Genomic DNA, 21,972 nt, shown 5'->3' with positions numbered 1-21,972 from the left:
TTACGCACAGGTTCTAGTGGGAGCTATTAGCATCACTAGCTGATGTAGTTGTAATGTTATATAGGAATGAATAATGAGAACTTCAAAAGCAGATTATTTTAACCAACATTATCTCAAGTCAAGAACTATTTTAATGCACAACTCAGAAGGTGATTTTTGTTTAAAAGACTTAAAAGGGCCATTTAGTTTGAGGACTAGACCTTACTGTAAACCCTTAGAGAAAACTTATACCTCTCATTTAGTCTGTATGAGAAAATGAGAGAATAATCATGATAATGAAAGCACAGCACAGAGCAGCTGGATGAAAGGAGAGGTTAGTACACGGAGCGATGCATCCTCGTTAAAAATAATTCCACCCAAAGTCTGACTAAAACTAAAACCAAAGCATAGTAGAGTAGTCTGTAGAAGTTTAAATAAGTCAGTTTCCTCTGCTGAACATTTGACTGTTAATTCAGACACTTAAACGCTGTGAGAAAAGCTCACCTCTCTGTCTGTCTGCTCAATCAATCAGCGACAGGTTGGACTAAACCAACTCAAAGGGTCCAAAAATATGTGATTTTTTTTATTACTTGTTTTTTGTCAGTTGCTGAAAATAGTGAAAATGATATAAACTACTTTAATATAATCTCGGTGCAGGGAATGTATGATGATAAGTTTATTTTAAAAAAGATAAAAAGTGGGGTAGGAAAACCATAACTTTGCTCCCCCTAAATTGATAATTGGGATGCATTTACTCCACTTGCTCCATTGCTCAGGTGCCTATGGTCATGAGCTTGTTCTCTGTTTTCAGTGTAATTATCTTGATGATTAAACTGCTTTTGTTAACTCTGCTGTTTTATATTGTCGTGTTGTTTTGATGACATAATATCACATGGTCCTGTTAAGATGTGATTTACAATACTGCAAGAATTATTATCGTTAGTGGGAAAGGTTGTTGGTTTATAACCTCTAACAGTGACCAATCAGAGGATGACGAGACGTTAAAGGTTCATATTCTGCTTTTAGTAGTTTTCTGGTATTTATATCCTGTTCTCATGTCGGATGTTAAAAATGTTTTTTTGTTTTCTTTTTACTTTCCTGACGAGATGACGTCGGCTCGTCACATGTCCATAAACCTGCGTCTGTTCTGTGATGTTTGTTTCTGAGGTCGTTCATGTTGACGGCTCTCATATTTCAGATCTGATTCATGATTCCGTTTGGAGTAAAGACGGAGAAAAAGAAGTGAAATCCTGCTACTCTAGTTTGTTTGTTTGTTTGTTTATAATTGTTCATTGAATTCAGACTTGAGTTGTGTTGAAGTGTTACAGAAATATTACCTCCACACAAAAACTATATTAAAATCTAGACTTGTTATAGTTAATATTACGCTTACATGATGCATCTTCATTAATAAAGACCGGGCAGGTGGTATCACAGAACAGGAGGAAGGTTTCTCTGTACCTGATGAGTGTTTGATGATAACTGAACCTGCCTTCTTTATCACAGAATATACACTAAATATTGTCAGCGAGGAAAATAATTAAAAAAAGGTTTTCTACATTTAAAAAGGAGGAAAATCTGGAGTTTAAGAGGTTGAAACAAGAATGACGTCGGCGTCACTGTGACATCAAAGTGCTTCAGTTTTGTGGGTTTGAACCTTTTTTAGTAACCGACTGTCAGATAAAACCACATAACGCAGCAGTGCAGCGTCATAATACGAGATGATAATGAGTTTAGTGATGAAAGCTGCAGTAAGAGGAGACAAACTGAAGCGCTCTAGACAACGGAAGCTGGAATTTCACTTGTGCATCGATAGAGAGATAACTATTAATCCTCAGAGGGGAAACTAGTCTGTTCGTCCGTGCAAAATCACAAAGAATAGAGTCAAAAATTTAAAAAAATAAACAAAAATAAAAAATAAAGTAACATTATGTGAACAACAGAATGCAAAAGTCACTGTTGGAGTGAAATAATCAGCTAAATTTAGCAGCGTCTATCAAGACAAGTTCAAACGTTTTGTATTTCCTCCATCGCACATCAGTCATCGGAGGCCTTCACAGCAATAAATAACAACCCAACAAGTGTTACAGCCAGTAATGATGTGTAGAAACCTGCAGACCGACACCAGCACAAACCCATCACCAAGAAAAACACAACCGAAGCGTAAAGTCATGAATCAGGGCGGCAGAAAACCCTGATGGATGATTTAATATTTAACTTACCTCAGACCCGCCATCTCTGTGTGTCACTGATCACAAAAGAAGAGACGCAGAGAGTCGAGGCCTCACTGTTAGAGGAAGTATGATTCATCACGTGGTTTCTTCAGACCAGCCGTCTCACACTACACTGCTGCAACCTTACCATTTCCTGAAAAAAGCAGTTTGTCACTTCTGTCAGTTCATGTACAAACATCTGCAGAGAGCGACTGCATGGGGCAACTTTCTTCTTCTGCTATTTACAGACCAGTTTTAGAAAGAGGCGTCGCTGTCAGTGCCAGTTTAATATTAAAGGTCACATATTGTGCAAAATGCACTTTTTACTGTCCTGTCAACATAAACATTAGTCCCCGGTGGGTCTAGAGACCCCAAACTATGAGGAATAATCCATCCTCTCTCTTTTTCTCCTGCTCCATCTTTCAGTAAATGATTAAATTTGGCTCCCTTTATGTGGAGCCAATTCCAGACCCCTTGATAACATCATAAAGGGATCTGTTGAGAATAGACCTTCCCCCAGCTAGTCTTGCAATACCAGAAATTGGGATGCAGAGATCTTCAGTTGGCTGATCGTCTGGGGATTTCTAAATGCTCAGTAGTTGCTTGAACAGCAGCTACCAAACCTACACCCCGTACATTTTGTCAAGGACACGCCTCACCAGAAATGATGCTCTCCTCCCCTTCTCCTTCATAGTGAACTTTATGTCACTGCCCCAATATGAAGGGCCGCCCTACAGACTTTGGATTGGTTCTGCAATGCAAGTGTTTTTTAAAACTCTCTAATTGTTTCCAACAACGAAACAGCGAAAGCTGGAAGATTGTCCTCAGTCTCTAGTTGAGCGAAGCGTTTAGAGATTGAGTGTACCCCCCAGCAGGCTGACAGTCCCCGTTGGATGGCGGGATGACGGCCTGCAGGACTAACCCACTAACCCACTGCCTGACAGAGGTTTGAGAGTGGCTGTCACAGCTGTCAATCATGATGTCACACCCCCTTTTTATATCATCAAATAACTAAGTTAAAGCAAACTTATCAGAAAAATGAGCACTTGGACAAACATCAGCGGGATAAAAACGACCTAAAATGACAGAAACCATCTTTGGGAAAAACTTATTGGACGTTTACTTAGATTTTTTTAGTTTGGCTCATGTCCCGCCCGCTAACATGGAGGAGGCGGGACTTATGACCTTTACTGCAACCAGCCACCAGGGGGCGATCAAGATGTTTTGACTTCACTTTTGAGGAGCCATGTCATGTCATCCAGATTTAAGACACTTTGTGCTTTTGTGTAGACCAGCCTACAGATTCAAAGCAAAAATCTGTGAAACTCAGTGCTCTAAATTCCCACACTGTGTGTGATACTGAAGTTACAAGACCCTGTTTTTACAGCTGAATCCGAAGTTGTCAGTCAGATGGTAGATGGAGTCCGACAGAACGTATTTCTGAACTCCAGGTCACCTGATTACGCTTGTGGATGATATTATTGGTTAAGAATCTCCCTTCAAAAATGTGTTTTGATTCCCATGTCAATCTGCAGTAGATGACAAAAGCAAACTGAAAAGGGCAAAACTTAACATAAATGAAAGATGTTTTGTGATTTTGGAGAGGTCTGTGTGCCAACTGAAGCCACACAAGTTGCCCTGAGTCTGTGTGTGCGATAAGAGGTGGTCTGAGCAGGTTTTACCATATATGCAATTTTGCTTAATCTGCATAAGCACAGCCTCAGCTGCGTCTCTCCTCCCACGTCAGCGCAAGTGTGTCTGTTTGGTGCCCGAAAATCACTAAACTGGCAAAGACGCACAAAAACAGACTTGCAAAATTGCATAAAGACTGAGTTTACACTGGCGTCGGCAGGGAAGTAGGGTGTAAACACTGTAACACTGTACATGTAAACACTTTGTGTTGGTACGAGAGTAGTTGTGTCCAGAACGATCAAACCATTTCTTTAATGCCTGGCATGTTGGTAAAAGTTTGTATCCTGATGTTTGTAGTTTAGTTTAGGTTGTGAAATGTGAACATGCTAGTATGGAGCAGAAAAGGAGCAAAACTGTGCACAGCTTTCAGAGGCGTGAACACGTCCACCCATTTCTAAATGTTATCAGCCCATTAAATGGCCATTATCAGTTGTTGTCACTACCATTATAATGCTTCAGACAAACTGTACCTACCTGTAGACCAGAAGATGCACATCATCTATTATTATCCTTGATAAACAGTAAGTAACCTAGAATCCCGCCACCAGATTCACAACCAGTTCCAGAAGCCCGGCGATGGAAGCGTTTTTTTTCTCACGCTCTACTGCACAACTCATCAGGTAAGAGGACTTAAGAGATATATTTACAGTTATGTGTAAACATAACATCCTTTAGGTATGGAAAACTATGATACCCATATGATGTATTTCTTTACTTTTATCCAGCATTATCTTTGCCTGTTTAGAGCTGATTGACGAGTTATTTTGCTTGCATGTTAGCTCAGTCTTCTGTAACATTAAGTTGAGTATAAAATATGCATAATGTTATTCACTTGCCTATATCATTATCTCAATCCTCTGAGGAATATAATAATATTTAGGTTAGACATTTAATACTGAAAACAGCGGACCAAATATACAACAGTTATCTCACATATATTTACATATTTGCTGTAACTGCAGTCTGTTTGTTGGAGAGCATAACTACAAGTTGGATGAACAGTCTGCGGTTTGTTTTAGTAGCTGACATTATACATTTAACTATTATTTTACAGAATCCTTCATTTGATTGTCTCAATATTCTGCAAGGAAAAATGTCTCAGTTTAGGCCTGTGTGTCTTTCAGTCTATCTGTAAAGCTGTTTATTCCTCTATTTTTCTGTGCTTTTCACTCTTATTTTTGTGTCATGAACAAAGGAACAGTGTGCGCTTCAAGACCAACAAGATAAAAGTCATATATATGGAAGACAATTGGTGGTGATGTTTATCTTTGAGAAACAGCTCTTCCCATCCCAGCATAAGTCGGATTGACTCACCTGTCCCTGCCACATCAGCCACACCTCTGGAAAACATAGATGAAGCACCCAGCAGCAGTTCTATTGCAGAGACTTCATACAATAAAGCAAAGAGAAAAGAGCTCAGTGTGGGATTCACTGAAGGGTGAAATGCTGTGGGTCTCATTTGAATTCTCAGCACCATCCACAAATCTTTGCGTTATTTGTAAAGAACATGCCAAGTATTGGTGCCTTTAATGCAGCAGGATTAGTGTGTTTTATGAAACTTGACAAAATTGAATGTAAGCGCGTATTCATGATTAATTAATTCAGTCTGATTTTTTTTTTTTTTTAGTGTTGATCCAAACTAGACCTTTTTTCTGTAGAAACCCCACTATGAAACATCCTCCCTTGGATTTGTCCTGTATTTAACAGAGGACCACAAGGCCAGCACATTTTGTAATTTGCTAATTTTACACAGCTCATTAAAGTGCTTTATATCCATGTGATAGGTATTTTGTGTATATTCAGATCTGCAATCAGATTTAGATGGATCATGTGATATATAGGCCACAACCATTTCTGCTAATCATTGTTTTGCATATTTACAAAATATGTAAAACTCACTTTTTCATACTAGTCCCTGTTTTTTAAGTAAGAGTGACAAAAATTAACTAACCATGTAAACCAAATGATAAGGGGCTCAAAAAGTTTTCACATTGATCAAATATATGATGCTATCTAGTGTATGCATTTGACTCAACAATCAGCCAAATAGTGTCGCTGTGAGATTTTACACTAAATATTATGTGTTTATTGTTACGTCCCTGGTCTAAGGGAATCCTGGACACAACATGCGTAGAGCCTCGCTCTTCCATTTATCTATAAAAAGAGTCTGAGTCAGAGCAGGAAAAGTGTTAATAAGTTAACACAATAAAGTTTTTATTCAGTGTTGTCCATTAATTCATCGTTTATCAGACTTACATTTCCTTAATGATGATAAAGTGGAATCTGACTGTGTATCAGGCTGCAGCCACATTTTAAATATATTTGTTCAGCTTTAATCTGACGGACAAAACACAGAAAGCAGCGACTGAAGATCAACTCAAGGTTTGGTTGAAGAAAACCTGCCAGCGAGCAGGTTAACTTCACAGAGTCGGTTACCATGGTAACTGGTAAGTCAGGCTCAGTTACCATGGTAACTGACTCAAAGTTTAAGCAACCTCTCGTTCTGAAACTGAAAACCCAGAGTTTCTCTCATCTCAGAATGAACAAACTCAGAGTTTTCACTAAACTCACTTTCTGAAACAGGATCTGTTAATACAGGAACAAAACAAATAAATGACCAAGAGTCATAACATTATTTAGGATATATTAATGTATTTTGTTGTGTCAAAAGTTGGTGATACTTAAGACTACTGGCAGTCTTTTCCAGTTTGTGGTCTACTGCTGCCAGTGCTCCCTACAAACAAGCTGTTGTCCTGGAATTCAGCTCAGGTTGGTTGGCTGTCACCTGGATCAGCACAATATTGCAATGGCAATTTGTAATGTATCTCATTTTGTGGAAAAATACATGGCAACAGAGCATCTGAGAGGGATAATAAATTTAAGTGGTACAACAGGATTATCTTATTTGCATATCCACTTTCACTTTTTAAGTGTAAAACTGTTATTGGATGAAACAGCAGCATACAGGTAAATATCACCAGGATCATTCTTAACCTGTATTTACATCTATGGGCTTATTTATATCAAGAAATCCTCCAGATTTACAAATTCGTTCTCCAAATGAGACTAAAAAGCTTGTGTTTATGGAGGACATGTTAAGGATATTGTAAGTTATACTTCTGTTTGTGTCACAGTGCTCATGTAGTATATTATTGTTTGATGTAGGTTTGAAGTTAAAGTTGGTTGTCTAAAACAGTTAAGATCATTCATTATCATGCTCTCATAATACTTTAATGCTGCATCTTTGTGGACATGAATAGCAACTGTATCTTTTACTGTAATTTTTTTCATAAACTTTTTTTTTTCAATAAACCAGATATAGCAGTTAAAATTAGGTTTAATCAGCTAAATGGGGCATTTTCTTTTCTTTTACCAGGAAGGACATTTCAGTCATAAACTCATGGTTTCCTGAGTGGAGTTTGTGTGCATGACACCGACTCTTTGTGCAGGCAAAGTTACTCCTCCAGAGGGCAGCAACAGACCACAGACTGGTTGGAAATGGGAGGTGAGATCCATAAAAACTGCCCTTCATGCTATTTTGAACTCTCCGAGAACAACAGGAAGTTGTTCTCTTTGAGATAGAAGGAATCTGTGTTCTGTTATTACAGTAACCCTAAACCTGCTGCTCATGGGGCAACTAGATCCCACACTACTCCAGGGTGTCCACCACCAGTCTGAGCTGCTCAGCCAACAATGATGAAGGGCCTGTCAAGTCCTACAGACCAGTTTGGGTCTCACCTCCTAAGACACCATCTGCCACACTGCAGACCCGGTCTAAGAGGCACACTGACACCTTCCAGCAGGGTGCAGTCATCATGGCGGATCCACAGTTCTCCAGAGCAATGTGGCCTGTGGGCCACATAAACCAAGTGTTCCCAGGAGCTGATGGATGAGTATGAACTGCAGAAGTTCAACTTGGGGACAGGACCTATATAAGAGCTGTGAGCCATCTCATTAAATCTCCTGGTATTCCTGAGGACAGTGAGGACTAAATTTAATGAAACTGCAAGTTTTGGGGCAGCTGTTCAACTTAATTGGCTACTTGAGAAACAGCCAATTAGATTAGGAGATCTATTGTCTGTGTAATGGCAGCACACAGTAGCCTGGAGATACACATCAGCTACATCCACATTACATGCTGAGTGGCCAAGACATCACAATCTGAGTAACCAACTATCCCAACTATGAACTTTTAAAGCTGCTGCTTTATCAGCAGAATCATGTTACAGTCCCATCCTGTGTGGCACTGATATCAAGGATATGATGCTAGTTCCCAAACATTACATGTACCTTGGAGTGCTCTAGATGACACAACTTACCACAGGATGATATAAGTGTTGATCATAAACTTCATTTCAATCAGAAGAGTCTCAGTTTTTAAGTGAATATTGTTTATTGAACATGCATGATAGATGAAAGTGAGAAGTCTTTGGCGTTTAAACCCCATCGTGATGTCATCATATAAAAGGGGAGGTGAAGGTGAGAGTAGGATAGAATATCCCTCTGATGGAGTCTAAACACTGGTGGTGGTGATGAATAAAGGGGATGCTGAGATCTTGATGGTGGAAGAGGAGCGGGCTTCTGATGATCTCGGACCTGGCACTGAAATGATAGAGTGGAGGAGAATGGGGTGGAGATATTGGATGATGAGAGGAGGAGCGAGCTTCTGGATCTCAGGTGTGGAGGTAGATGAGGATAAGCTCCATTTGAATAACAACTGGTGATAGAGGTGTTACCTGTTTATTGACTAATGCTTTGACATCACAAACACTTTCATGAGAATCAGAAACTGGAAGATCTTCCTGTGAGTAATAATAGAAGTTGTGAAGCCAGACGTTGTAAACATTCGGGGCTTAGCCCAAACCAAGGGGGGTCCAGGAGCATACTCCCCAGGATTTCTTTCCCATTTACGGCAGCTATATGCATTATTTTTTAAGCCCTTTAAAATAATAAAATGCCTTAAAATCTGTATATCATTTGGGAAAAACATGATAGTTACCCAGGAAAAACATCGTTCTGTATCCTACATCCTATTTTGCATCTAATTGTTCTCCAACTGTCTTCATCATTCTGAAACCATAACACAACAAATGTTGACTAATTTTCACTCCTGCCACCTAAAAAGAGGCAACAATTGTCCAATATTACTATTCTTAAGTTACATAAGATAGGTATGGTAGGAATTTGGCTTAAACAGCATTACTCATCTTGAAACCTATTGCCCCTTGCTCCTCTATTCTTCTTAACTACTCTCACTCTCTCAACTGCACTCATTTCATGTCCTCCACTGAAAGAAGAAATATTAAACAAAAAAAAGTATTAGGATTTCTGATCAAGATGCAAAAAAGATTAAATGCATATCTTATTCTCGTACATCTGCTCCTGACACCTATGTTCTTCACTCCTTTCTTCTCAACACATTTTCATCTCTCGTCGCTCTTCCTCTTCACCTGCTTTCTCCACGTTTCCACATCTCATTTCCTGTTCTCTCCTTCATTCTTTTCCTCCCTTTCTTCTCTCTTCCTTACTCCTCAAATCCACATTTCCACTTCTGTCCTCTTGTCATGAATTCTCCACTCCTCTCCTCCTCGCTCCACATCAAACATTTTTCTCCTCTCTCCTTCTCTTAGCTTCTGCTTTTCACTCCTTTCTCAGTCAGCTTATCATCTCTCCACCTCTTGTCCCGCTTCCTCTACTGATCCACAGGTTTTCCCCTGTCCTTTCCTCTTACCTCTCTCACTCATTTTCCCTCCTTACTTGTCCAAGCTTGCTCACAGAGGTGACATGACTGAATAAAATACAGCACACACAACCCCCCCTATGATGGTGTTATGGTAGACCTGCAGATGGCGATATTTCCCCAGTAATAGAACTTTTCCTCAACTGACTGCTGTTGCAGTCAGAGAGCCTGAGGGGAAATGACACAAAGTTTAAGGAGTTGGAGAGTCTTTTCAGGGGATACCATCTTTGTCTGTCTGCAGCATTCAGTGGAAGATACAGACTGTTGATGTCCAGTGGAGCAATCACTGACCTTGGTGCATGTGGCTATGAACACTGAAACTTACATGTGGCTTTGTTGAATTTTGAAAAATGTATGCTGAGTGAAGACAGACTGCCGTCTGTGTGTGAATCCAAAATGTTGATGAACCAAACCTTTGCTCATGATGTTGCATCATCAAGTTGTTTCTCTATATTTAAGGATTCATCAGAAAGAGAGACAGAAAGAGAGCTATCAAACTCATTTAACAAAAAATTAACAAGTAGCTTTTATTTCTGTCTTTTGTGCTGAAATTTAATAGTTTGTATGATACACGGATTCAAATCTGCAGGCAGTATTTCACTCCACTCAACCTTTCATAAAGACATTTGAGACATTTGCTAAACAAAAACTTAACACAGCTTTTACTTCCTTCTTATCTAGTTTGAGGAAATGATCAAATACAATAAAACCAGGGGGCGGAGCTTACAGAGAGAAAACAAATAAATACACTGACTGCTGTTCATTGGCACTTTGACTTTCTCTTCACTTAGACTAGCTGGACCTGTTTCTACAATGGGTGACTCATATATCATAGCGATAGACTTCGGCACTGCATACAGTGGATATGCTTTCAGTCTAACATCCAGTGAGGATCAGATTGAACCCAATTTGAAGCGGTGGGGAAAAGAGCTGGGACTGGACACCCCAAAGACTCCGACCTGCATCCTGTTCAATGAAGATGAAGAATTCCTCAAGTTTGGTTATGAAGCCAGAGCAGCATATATCAAGATGTGTGGAGAAGAGGCAAAGCAACACTACTACTTTGAAGCCTTCAAGATGGCCCTCTATGGCAAAGTGAGTAAAAATGATCTGTATAATTAAATGTACCATAAATTGTGAATAAGATAGTTTCATACTTATGTCAAGTAAATGAATAAAGGACGATTATGCATGTACAGATTGTTAAAAATATCTGGGTCTGTATAGTAATGATAATTAGTACAAAATGTTTTGTGTTTTTTGTAAAACTGCGTTTAGTTTTTTGGGAGGGAAAGAGGGAATAAAAAACAGAATTTTCATGAAGGAAGAAGTTACTGCAGGGCTGTTGTATTAAACTACATTAGTTTAACCTCAGTGAACCTAATAAACTGAGAACTGTGTGTATATGAACAAACATCTTGTCAATCATCACCAGAAACTCAACAGGGATGTGACGATTAAAGCTGCAAACGGAAAGTCAATGAATGCCATGAAGGTCTTCACAGCAGCTCTGAGTTACCTGAAGGAAGATGCACTAAAAACCATTAGTGTCAATACAGCAAGGATGAAGTTCATTGCCTCTGATTTCACCTGGGTGCTGACTGTACCTGCGATCTGGGATTCTTCAGCTAAGCAGTTCATGCGAGAAGCTGCAACTAAGGTGAGCACATTTTCTCCAAAAAGCACTGAAATTATGAAATAGTAAAAGAAACTAATGACTTTTCATTTTTCTTCTAGGCTGGTATTGTGTCAAAAGGAACAGAAGACAGACTGGTGATAGCACTGGAACCAGAGGCAGCCTCAGTCTGGTGTAAGAAGCTGCCAGCTGAAGGTTTCATAACAGAAAACCATGACAAAGCTGCACTGGAGCAAACTCCAGGAACACAGTACATTGTTGTTGATTGTGGAGGTAATGTATTGTTGACAATTATACAAACCTTTATTCACATACAAGCTTTTGTTTACACTCTCAAGAACATGCACAATTTAAAATTCTACAGACAAGAAATATGTATGTTGAAGCATTATTGTCTGATGTTTGGCTTTGAGTAAAGTGTCTGGATGTGTAAGAAGTTATTGTTTGTACAAATGCTGTAGTTAGTCAGTTTTAAGCACTTCCTCTGTGTTGCAGGTGGAACCATTGACATAACTGTACATGAAGTGCTGGATGGAGGAGCCCTGAAGGAGCTGCACAAGGCCTCTGGAAATGATATGGGAGGACAAACTGTCGACAAGAAATTCAAAGATTTCCTCAAAGAAATCTTCTCTGATGGTGTCTGGGATGAATATGAAAAAAAACATCCCAATGAGGTTCAGAAAATAATGTATGATTTCACACATTTGAAACAAGCAGATGAAGATGTTCAGATTACCTGCTCAGTTAATCTAGGAACATTAGCTCAGAAAAAGAAAGAAATTGAAAAGTACTTTGAAACCGTGCAAGGTGCGTCCTGGAATGATGGCTCGATCAAAATCTCTAAAGAGAAACTGAGGTCTTTCTTTGATGAGAGTCTGAGAGGCATCACCAAGAGTCTCAGTGACATCTTCAACAAAGATTTCAGTATCGAGCACATTCTGTTAGTTGGAGGTTACTCTTCAAGCATGATTCTGCATCAACACATTACTGATCAGTTTGGTAGTCAGTGTAAAGTTCTGTGCCCTTTTAGGGCTCAAGAAGCAATTGTGAAGGGAGCCGTAATGTTTGGAAGAAACCCACAGGTGGTGGCATCCCGGAAAAGTGCCTTCACTTATGGGGTTGCTGTTGTTCACAGGTTTGATGAGTCCAAGCATAAGGCAGGAAAGAAATTCACAACTGAAGAGGGTGAATGGTGTAATGATATCTTCAGCACACTAGTGGAAGAAGGTGAAGATGTTGGTTGGGATGAAGTCAGAGAGCACATCTTTAATCCAGTAAGAGCTAATCAGACAAGAATGAGTATGAGATTTTATCACACTGAGAGAAAGAATCCAAAGTATGTGGATGAGTGGGGAATAGAGGAAGTCGGTTCATTTGGTGTTAGCATGCCTGACACTAAAGGTGGCATGAAGCGTCAGGTCAAATTGGAAATTAAGTTTGGATCCACAGAGATAACAGCCACAGCCACTGACAAGGTTTCTGGGTCAACAGAATCAATCAAGATGGACTTCATGACCAAAGCATCAGGATGTTTCAAAAGCATCCAAAATGCAGCAGTGCCCTTGACAGGCTAAATGTTATCTGGATTAGAACTGGATAAATCAGAAGAATCATTTTTATACAAAGAGTTTCATAATAATAATTTAGGTGTTGTACATTAAATTACCTGAATCTAACAGTTACTGTTCAGATTCTCCTGAGGACTAAATTCAAAAGGCAGATTTTAGATTCTTTGATGTTAATTGCTAATGTTGAAGTGTTGACTTCCAAAGCATTTGATGATCATTTTTTAAAGCTGATGCCATACTAACAGTAAGCACCAGGGCTCTCATTTATCAAGCATACGTGCGCTCATTTCTATGACAACAGGCGCATCATCCTGTCATAATAATAATATGCGACTACACTTGCTGTTTATCCCCATTGATGAATAATCATATGGCAACAAATGAAGCATGGAAATAGTGAAAATGTTACAGACCACTGTAAAATACAATAAGAACAGTAACAATGTGTAATTACAGTAACAAAGTAATGACATTAATCCGACTGGTAATTATGGGGACAATACTGTGACATAAAATGTGATTCTGTATCATATATTCTATAATAAAAGTGTTTATGTTGATATTGTTTGCTGCATGTTGAGGAAGACCAATGTATGTCTGAATCACTTTAATATTTTGTTTTGAAGTAATTATCTAATAAAGTCTTCAGTTTTTCTTTGAAGATGTTTTTGTGTCTTTAATTGTTTTGTTTTTGTCTTTAGGTTGCGCTCTAAATAGAAGTTCTTTTTCATTGAGAACACAACTGACTCTACACATTCTCTCCTCATGACACACATTATTTGTCCAAAGACCATCTATATAGTATTTCAAGGAAAGATCTAATAAACTGGCATCTCATTGAAAAGGTTTACAGAAAAGAAAGTCACATTATGTTATTCAAGAGCTAAAATGAGATCTGAACAGTGCCCATCAGGCCAGGTAGCAGGCAGGCTTTCACTTATTGGATCATTTGTTCTGTTCAGTTCTGTTCTGCTTTACCTACACTAATCTGGATTAAAGAGTTATACCTCAGTATCTGCTGCCTCCTGTGTACTGCATTTGGGTCCATCTCCTGCTACTCTTCAGGACAGACTGTAGTATAGAAAGCTTATGAAGGGCATGACTAAGTATAAATATGCTTGTGTTATTTTGTTCTGGGTCCTTCTCTGTCTCCTCACCTCAGAGACCTGTATGCATATGTTTTCCCTGATATTACAATAAATATTGTTGGTATTTGATTACCTTTTCTCACCTGCACTAGAAAAGCTGATTTCAGTTACCACGACAACCTTATCTACTGCTGGTTAGTTTAATCTGTAATCAACCAGGTTTTCCCTGCCTGTCAAAGTCATAGGCGGGCTACCTTTGTATTACTGGCCACCACCTTTGTTGAAAATTCCAGCATGGGATGTTGACAGAACAAAGACAGTGGAACTCAACTGCGAGGGCAGTGTAGCACCCGGACAGTCTACAATGCACGCATGCTGGAGTTATCTCATAGTTCATCTTCACAAAAGACAGCAGATGCAAGCATTTTTTGATTTTATGACTAAATAATTATCTTTGTGAAATTAACATGAAGTATATTGTAAACTGTCTACTCCATCACGAGACTAACATTAACGGAGCGGAGCAGTGAACTCCAGCAGTAACAAACAAGACCAGCTGACCAACACCCACTGCAGCATTAAACAACTTTTACCAACTCTGAGGTGAAGAAAATAACTCGGTGCTCAGTCTGTTTCATCTCAGAAACCCTGCAGCCGCTCCGCGTATTGGACAGTGATGTCTTTCCTCTGAGCTAACAGTGCAGCAGAGAGGCTGCTCTCCACTGCTGGAGACATGACGTTATTAACACAGCAGAGCACTCTGCCTCAGTTTGTCATTTTCATAGAGACAGGAGACTGTAGGATGCTTTCAGATTAATTAATGCAGTTAACTTTTTAAAATAAAAAGGCTGACAACCATCTATCTTTTCTGCCAGTTATGTTTCATATTGTATTTCAGTGGAAAAAGAACACCATTGAATGGTTTGGTACATAGTGTACTGGAGCAAGAGACTGAAAATAGTGCAAGGAATCGAATCGGCACCCAAGAATCATGATAGTATCGGGAGATAAGCATATTATCCCAGGCCTGCAAAATAAACACCATCATTTGTCATCTTTTTGTTCCATCTTGGTATAAAATTTAAGTTCCCATGGACACTTTTGTCTGTTAAGTCGTGATTTTTTTTCTCATTTAAGCGCACAACACTTTAAAGGTGTGCGCACAAACTGTGTACACTGCACCAGAAATACTCAGTTGTTATTGCCTATATTGGAATATGCTAATATTATTTACCAGAACACCTTTGAAGCACATCTTCAACCAAGACATATGAAATATGGAAATAACCACAGTGACGGAGCAGTTTTGAAGCTCAGAGTGTCTGACTCCTGTAGAGGGGTTACTAGCATGACCCCTCCCCTACTATACACAATGTACTCATAGTTGCTACTATTTTTACACCGGGTAGTTTTATTAACTTTCATCAGAGACAACTGGAATTCACTTCAGATAATCTACTGTTACTGTTGAATGGGGCCATTTTCAGTTGACATTACAGCTCAAGGAGTTATTTTTTTGAACCCAGCGGAAACGTCTGTTGACGGATGGAGCTGCAAGCAGCTTTGGCTTCAAGTCAAATTCTCCACTATCAGATGTTATCACTGTCATCCAGGGATGATTCTCTTTCCAGAAACAATGGAAAACATTGTTTCAACATTTGGTGGAGTCAGTGGAGAGTATGATGTATGATAGCAAGGTATTCCAAAAAGTCGAAGATACTAATTTTACAGGATATTTACCATAATATGTCTGCAACAGCTAAAATCATTGCTGAATAAAAAGAAGTCATGCAGTATGTTGCTTGGTACCAGACTAGGTCTTGGTGACTCTTCTCATTTGACTTTTTCCTTTAATGATGGATCACCTCTTGGACAAGTGGCTACTTTCAAATGCCTGGGTCTCTGGATTGATGCAGTCCTCTCTTTCAAACAACACATTCAGACCATTATAAACAAATTAAGTTGCAACCTAATTATATTGTATCGCTCCATAAATGGTTTTACTTTTCAGATGAGGAAAAGAATTGTCAGTTGTTACTTCCTATACTGGACTGTGCTGATATTATTTACCAGAACACCTTCCAAACACATCTTCAACTCATAGACTGTAAAAAATATGGACGTAGCCACTGTGACATCACCCATTGGTTTCTGAAGAGCAGCTCAAAGTGGGCAGCTCTGGCTGTCACCATCTTGGCAGTGCCTGACTCTGCCTAACTCCTGGCTAATCCAAAATGGGCAAAGAGGTGGAGCTGAGGCAGGCTGAATCAAGCCCGGTTGCTGAAACAAGCCACCTAGCGGCTAGCAACCTGTCACTCAAAGCAGCCACATCCTTAATTATGCAGAACTTTACGGCTTAATAAAATTTGCATGGGTGAGTTATATAAAATTTCACCCCCCATACAGACATGAGCTATAGAGACCAAAACTGTTTTTTGTTCCAGGCTGTAAACATGTTTATTTCTGCTGTAAAGTTGGGCATTTTAACATGGGGGTCTATGGGGATTGACTCGCTTTTGTAGCCTCAAGTGGCCATTCAAGGAACTGCACTTCAGCATTGGCTTCATTTTACAGCCCCAGAGGTTGCTGCTTGCTTCAACCCCTCAGCGGTCACTTACACATCACTTAATTTTAACTTGAAGGTTTTGCTACACATGTCAGATGTTTCACAAAATTTTATTTAATGAATAGTCCTTTGAGATGAATCATTTCATTTTCGAGGGGGTCCAACACAAAACATACAATACAATACACGACACACAATCACATTCAACATACATGGAGGCTCTCAATTACCGACCAACCCACACATCATTACCAAACGAAACCCACTGCACCCACACGAGGTAAGTAGGAAGTAGGTACCATAAAACAATAAAAAGAAATAATAAATAAGGGGGGTGGTGTACAAGTCATGTAGTCGGTGAATGCCCAAACACAGTGTATCACCGGTAACACCTTTATACACGGCAACACCTTTTGCTCAACGAGAGGCTCAGAGAGGCTACTCTACACTGCTTAAGACGTGGCGTTGATAACACAGCAAAGCACTCCACCTCCCCCTCAGTCTGTCGATCCAATAGAGGCAGGAGACTGTTTTTCTAACCACAACCAGTGTGCCGATTCTATCTTAGCAGCCACAGATGAACAGAAAGAGAAACCAAATGAGATTTGACAGTGAGCGTGGGAATGAACTCTTGTCTCTCTCATGGTGTTCTGACTGTAAGATTAACTGAGTGTGAGATTTTCAGCTTTTCAAAGATTACAGTTATCTGAAGGGACCCTTTCACCCTGTCACCACAAAACATTTTTGCCTTTAATTTTTAAATGTTAAATCTCTGTCGTGCTGTTCTGGATTTCTGGAAGAAAGTTGTGTATTCCTGAACCACTTATTCAGGTGATATTTTAAAATGACACAAGTTAAAGCTACTGAACAGTATATTCAATAAGTCAATAACAGGCAAACATATAAAATTGATCTGTACTAACTAACGCAGGCTGTAAGAGGACAACCGCTTGTTCTTTAATACTCCTACAAGGCTACTCTGGACATAGTTAAAGTAAACTGGCAACTCTGTGTATTTTCACTTTTAATCAGTTGGTAAGTGCACAAAAAATATTTTTGAACTATAATCGCTTTGGAAATCAAAAATTACAGGCATTACTTTTGAAGATGCTGTAAATTTCAACTGAATTCACACTGGAAACCTCACTTGATGTTGTAAAGTGCAGCCTCACAGAGCTGCTTAACTGTAGACTCTAACCCAGCCTTTCTTGTTGAATTAATGATCTTTTTTATAATTTAATATTAGTTTTCATGTCAGTATTACATTCATGTCAATGTTTCTATCTCATCTCATGCATTGCGCTTACATAAAGAGGATTTTTTTTCTTTTTTGTCAGAAGCTGAATTGTGTTCTTTGCTTTTCACCACATGCACACACAACCATGTATAGCTCAAGCATGTTTCATTGAAATGACCTCCCCATGACTGTAATAGGAGAAGTAAGATCAGTGGATGCAACATCCTGACAGTCTGAAAATTGAAAAGAAAGATTTGTACTTATTAAGATTATACAAATCAAAGACACAGTAAATCTTCACTTAGTGGAAAATGACAGTGAAGAAATCTTCAAACAAATACAGTAATAATGTTTATACAGATTATTGCTTTGCTTCCTCTTTTTCTCTAGATTCCTTCTTTGTGTCTGAGTCTCTCAGAGCTTTGCAGAGCGTGTTGTATACTGTGACTTCCTGTCCAACTAAACCACAGAGCTTGTTTGAGAAGAACTAGTCCTGTGTGAATTACTGCTAAGTACGTGACAATACATGTATGTTGGAAGTATAATGTGCATGCATTGTCACGTATTCAGTTTTCAGAGTGAGGCGCCACAGTTTCTCTCCACCAACCACAAAACGAACATACAGTTCTGAAAGTCCATGTCTACAATATAATGGAAGGCTAACTTGTGTTGTTTACATTTTCTTCTGTTGTTTTGGTCTGTTTTGTCTTGTTTTTTGAAGTTCTTTATTTTAGGAACTTCATATTGAAAAAGCTACAAATGTGGAGGGTACCCACTTGATTTTGTCTAATTCAGGCTATCGAACCTTCATTCTAGCCTAAGTTGAATTCAACAATATACTTTTTCACAAAACGGGGACTGAGTATTTGATTCATATCACTTACATTTAAGTCTGACAGTATTTCAGGGCAAGTATGAACAGGAGGAACAATTACAGAGACCAATAACTATTTCAATGTACATATGGGTGAGTTTTCTGTTAAGAATTATTTGATGTGATGAAATTGCACCATTTTAAGTACAAGTTTTGAGTTGCCACAAAATGAAATGTGACAATGGGAAAAAACAAGGGTAATCTCCAAAACTGGTATCATGAGATTGTCACTCGACAGCAACAATAAGAGTCATTGCTATAAAATCCATAACAGATAAGGTCTAATCTTCACTTTGAGCAGCTACAACCTTTAAACACTGCTTTCATTTTAACACAGCAATAATTTCACACAACTATTATTTAAAAGGACTTTTGACATTTAGATTAACTTTAACAGTCCTCCCTCCATGGTTTAAAGTTTATTATTAACAAATGCAGTGAAATATTGAATTAAGGTCTATGTTTTATTGTTTCATTTACATACTGTAGGTAAGCAAAATAGTACTTTTGGGACAACTTTCAGAAATTTCACATGCGTCGGCATTGCCTCTGTCGACCAAAAAGCTCCGACATAAACCATCTTTTTATCTAGTTTTGGCCACTTTCTAAAGGCACACTTTTGGTTTTTGATCGTTCTTTACCACAACCGGATGCCTGGATTGTAAATAACAGAGAAACTACTTAAGCACACGCTCACAGCGCTTGGCAGCTTGTCCCAGCTCACCAGCAAGTTGGACAATAAATTCAATCTCGTCAGCATGCTTGACTTCCCTCCTCTGGATGGTGAATCCCGGCCTCCTCCTTCAACTCCCCTGTCACCTCGGGTCCCTCCGGCGGCTAGACTGGGACACTCCTCTCACCCCAATGTCCGCTATGCTTGTCCGCACTTCACATCAGCACCGCAAAGGTCTCTTGTCCACCTGTCTCCAGGGATCCCTAATGCTCCGCCCGCCGGCGACTCCTTGCTGCTGTGTACCGCGCCTCACCTGCAGCTGCTGGGGCTCGGCCCCTCAGGCGGTCCAACGTGCACTCTCAGGTGCGGCGCCCACCCGCTGTGCTTGTTGTCAGCACTTCCATGGTCCGACACATGGCGATATGCAGGGGTCGGACCTTCTGCTATCCTGGCGCCTATGTGAAGGACATTAACATCACTGCTCTGCAGCTGACTCGGCAGCACAGCTCTGCTGCAGCAGTTGTCATTCAGGCTGGTACCATCAACATAAAGAATCAACAGTCCAAAAAACTCAAAGAGGATTTCATGTGCGTCACGGACAGCCTGTTGTCCCCCCCCCCAACCCTCTGTGTTATGGTGATGTATAATTCAGTCACCTATGCAAACTACGCATCTGGTTAAAAGGTTACTGCAGGAGCAGAGATATCCCCTTTGTTGACAATTTTGCTGCAATTTTAAACAAGCCTCAGCTGTTTAAACATGATGGCCTCCAACCCTCCCTGGAAGGCTCTCACCTGTTATCAACCAACATTGAACTGATTTTGCTATCTTGTAAGGCTTCTGCTTTCTGATAGTTGTTAGGATCACAACTAGATCAAATACCAACCATCTTAAGCATCCTGTGTTGTCAACTGCTAGGCTTGATGATTTAATTACAGCTTGCTGCAGTAACTACAATTCAGCTCGGCCACTCAGTTCTGTTGTCTTTGCTCTTTTGAACACTCAGTCAGTGTCTAACAAATCTTTCATACTCAATGACCTAATCACAGCCCATAATCTTGATTTTCTGTTCCTCACTGAGACCTGGTTTAACCCCGGGGAATACGCCCCCTAGTGGAGCTCTGCCCACCCAGCTACAGTGCTCTGAATGCTCCTAGACTAACCGGCCGTGGTGGCAGCATTGCAACTGTTTTTAAGAAGTACTTTACTTGTACTCCATTCTGTTTTGGCTCCTTTAACAGTTTCGAAATTCTAATCCACCTAATTCAGTTGTTGGTTTTCTAGATGAATTCTCAGAACTGTTGTCTTCTCTTGAGGTCAAATTTAACAGGGCTATTATAATTGGTGATTTTAACATCCATATTGACAACCCATCTAATTCATTTGCTCTCGATTTTTTAAACATCTGCAATTCTTTTAACCTTGTGCAGCACATCTCTGGACCTACTCATAACTGTGGACACATAACTGTGGATTTGGTTTTGACTCTAGACATACACTTGTTACCTCCGCCAATAATCCAGAAATGTAAAATCCGCTCCTGCATCTTCAATGAACAATCAGCTGTCCTGTTTTCAAGCTACCTCTTTGGTCAATTGCCCTCCTCAATTCACTAATATTAATGATTTTGTTGATTGGTTTAATGATTTATGTACATCAGCTCTTGATTTCTCTGCTCTACTCATTTCCAGGTCTGTCCCAGTTACTAACACAACTCCCTGGATCTATGAGATATTATGTATCATGAATTGTATTAAGTATTATGAATGAAACCAGTTTAAAGCTGTACCAGAAATGCCTACCCAGTTATGCAATCGATCAAGTAGGATGGTATGGTTGATGGTATCAAATGCAGCAGTCAAGTCAAGTAGAATGAGAATGGAGTATTCACCTTTGTCAGCGTGCATGAGGTTGTCATTTGTTACTCTTAGTAGTGCTGTCTCAGTACTGTGTTTGTGACGAAAGCCTGATTGAAATATATCAAAGATTTTATGGTCCTCAACCAGGTTCAGGAGTTGGTCAGTGACAATTTTTTCAAAGATTTTGGATAGAAAAGGAAGTTTGGAGATCGGTCTATAATTCTCTAACTGGGCTGGGTTGAGGGAGGGTTTCTTTAAGGACCTCTCCTTTAAGGAGAGGCTGGACACTGGCGGTTTTAAAATAATCAGGTACAGTGCCAGAAGAGAGAGAATAATTAACAATGGAGAGTAGGATGGGACTTAATACAAGAAGGACAGTATTGGAGGAGGTAACAGGTGTACATCAAACATAATACATTTATGGTCAGAGACGAACTCAATCATATTCAGGGAGTTAGGTGGCATGTCCAGAGTCAAAACTAAGTCAAGAGTGTGTCCACGGTTATGAGTTGGTCCAGAGACGTGCTGCACAAGGTTAAAAGAATTGCAGATATTTAAAAAATCTAGGGCAAATGAGTTAGATGGGTTGTCAATATGGATGTTAAAATCACCAACTATCAGAGGAGGTCCGGCTTTCAGAGCCTTTTCTGCAGGCTCTACCATTTTTGAGAGGTGTAATTTTTAAAATTATTTTTGTTTGATTTCAGTAACTATCATAACCATAAAACCACTATCTGAAACTAGAACTGGGTGCAGGTGCCTCTGCCTGTGCTTCTCCATACGGCTCCCAGGACCTGCTGTGTCCTTGGTTGCAGGCTCTGCTCATAGAAAGCATACATGGCACAAA

General features: G+C 39.6%; 1 protein-coding gene across 1 annotated transcript; it reads left to right on the top strand.

Moving 5' to 3' along the window:
* Positions 1 to 10,406: 10,406 nt before the first annotated feature.
* Positions 10,407 to 12,857, top strand: LOC122991907 (heat shock 70 kDa protein 12A-like). Its single transcript, XM_044365383.1, has 4 exons — positions 10,407 to 10,719; positions 11,060 to 11,284; positions 11,362 to 11,533; positions 11,756 to 12,857. The coding sequence occupies exons 1-4, from the start codon at positions 10,438 to 10,440 to the stop codon at positions 12,832 to 12,834; spliced, it is 1,758 nt and encodes a 585-aa protein (XP_044221318.1). The 5' UTR covers positions 10,407 to 10,437; the 3' UTR covers positions 12,835 to 12,857.
* The last annotated feature ends 9,115 nt before the right edge of the window (positions 12,858 to 21,972 follow it).

The sequence above is a fragment of the Thunnus albacares genome, chromosome 11, assembly GCF_914725855.1.
Source record: "Thunnus albacares chromosome 11, fThuAlb1.1, whole genome shotgun sequence".
Taxonomy (NCBI): Eukaryota; Metazoa; Chordata; class Actinopteri; order Scombriformes; family Scombridae; genus Thunnus; species Thunnus albacares.
The sequence above is the reverse complement of the archived record's forward strand: the minus strand, read 5'-3'. Positions and strand labels throughout refer to the sequence as shown.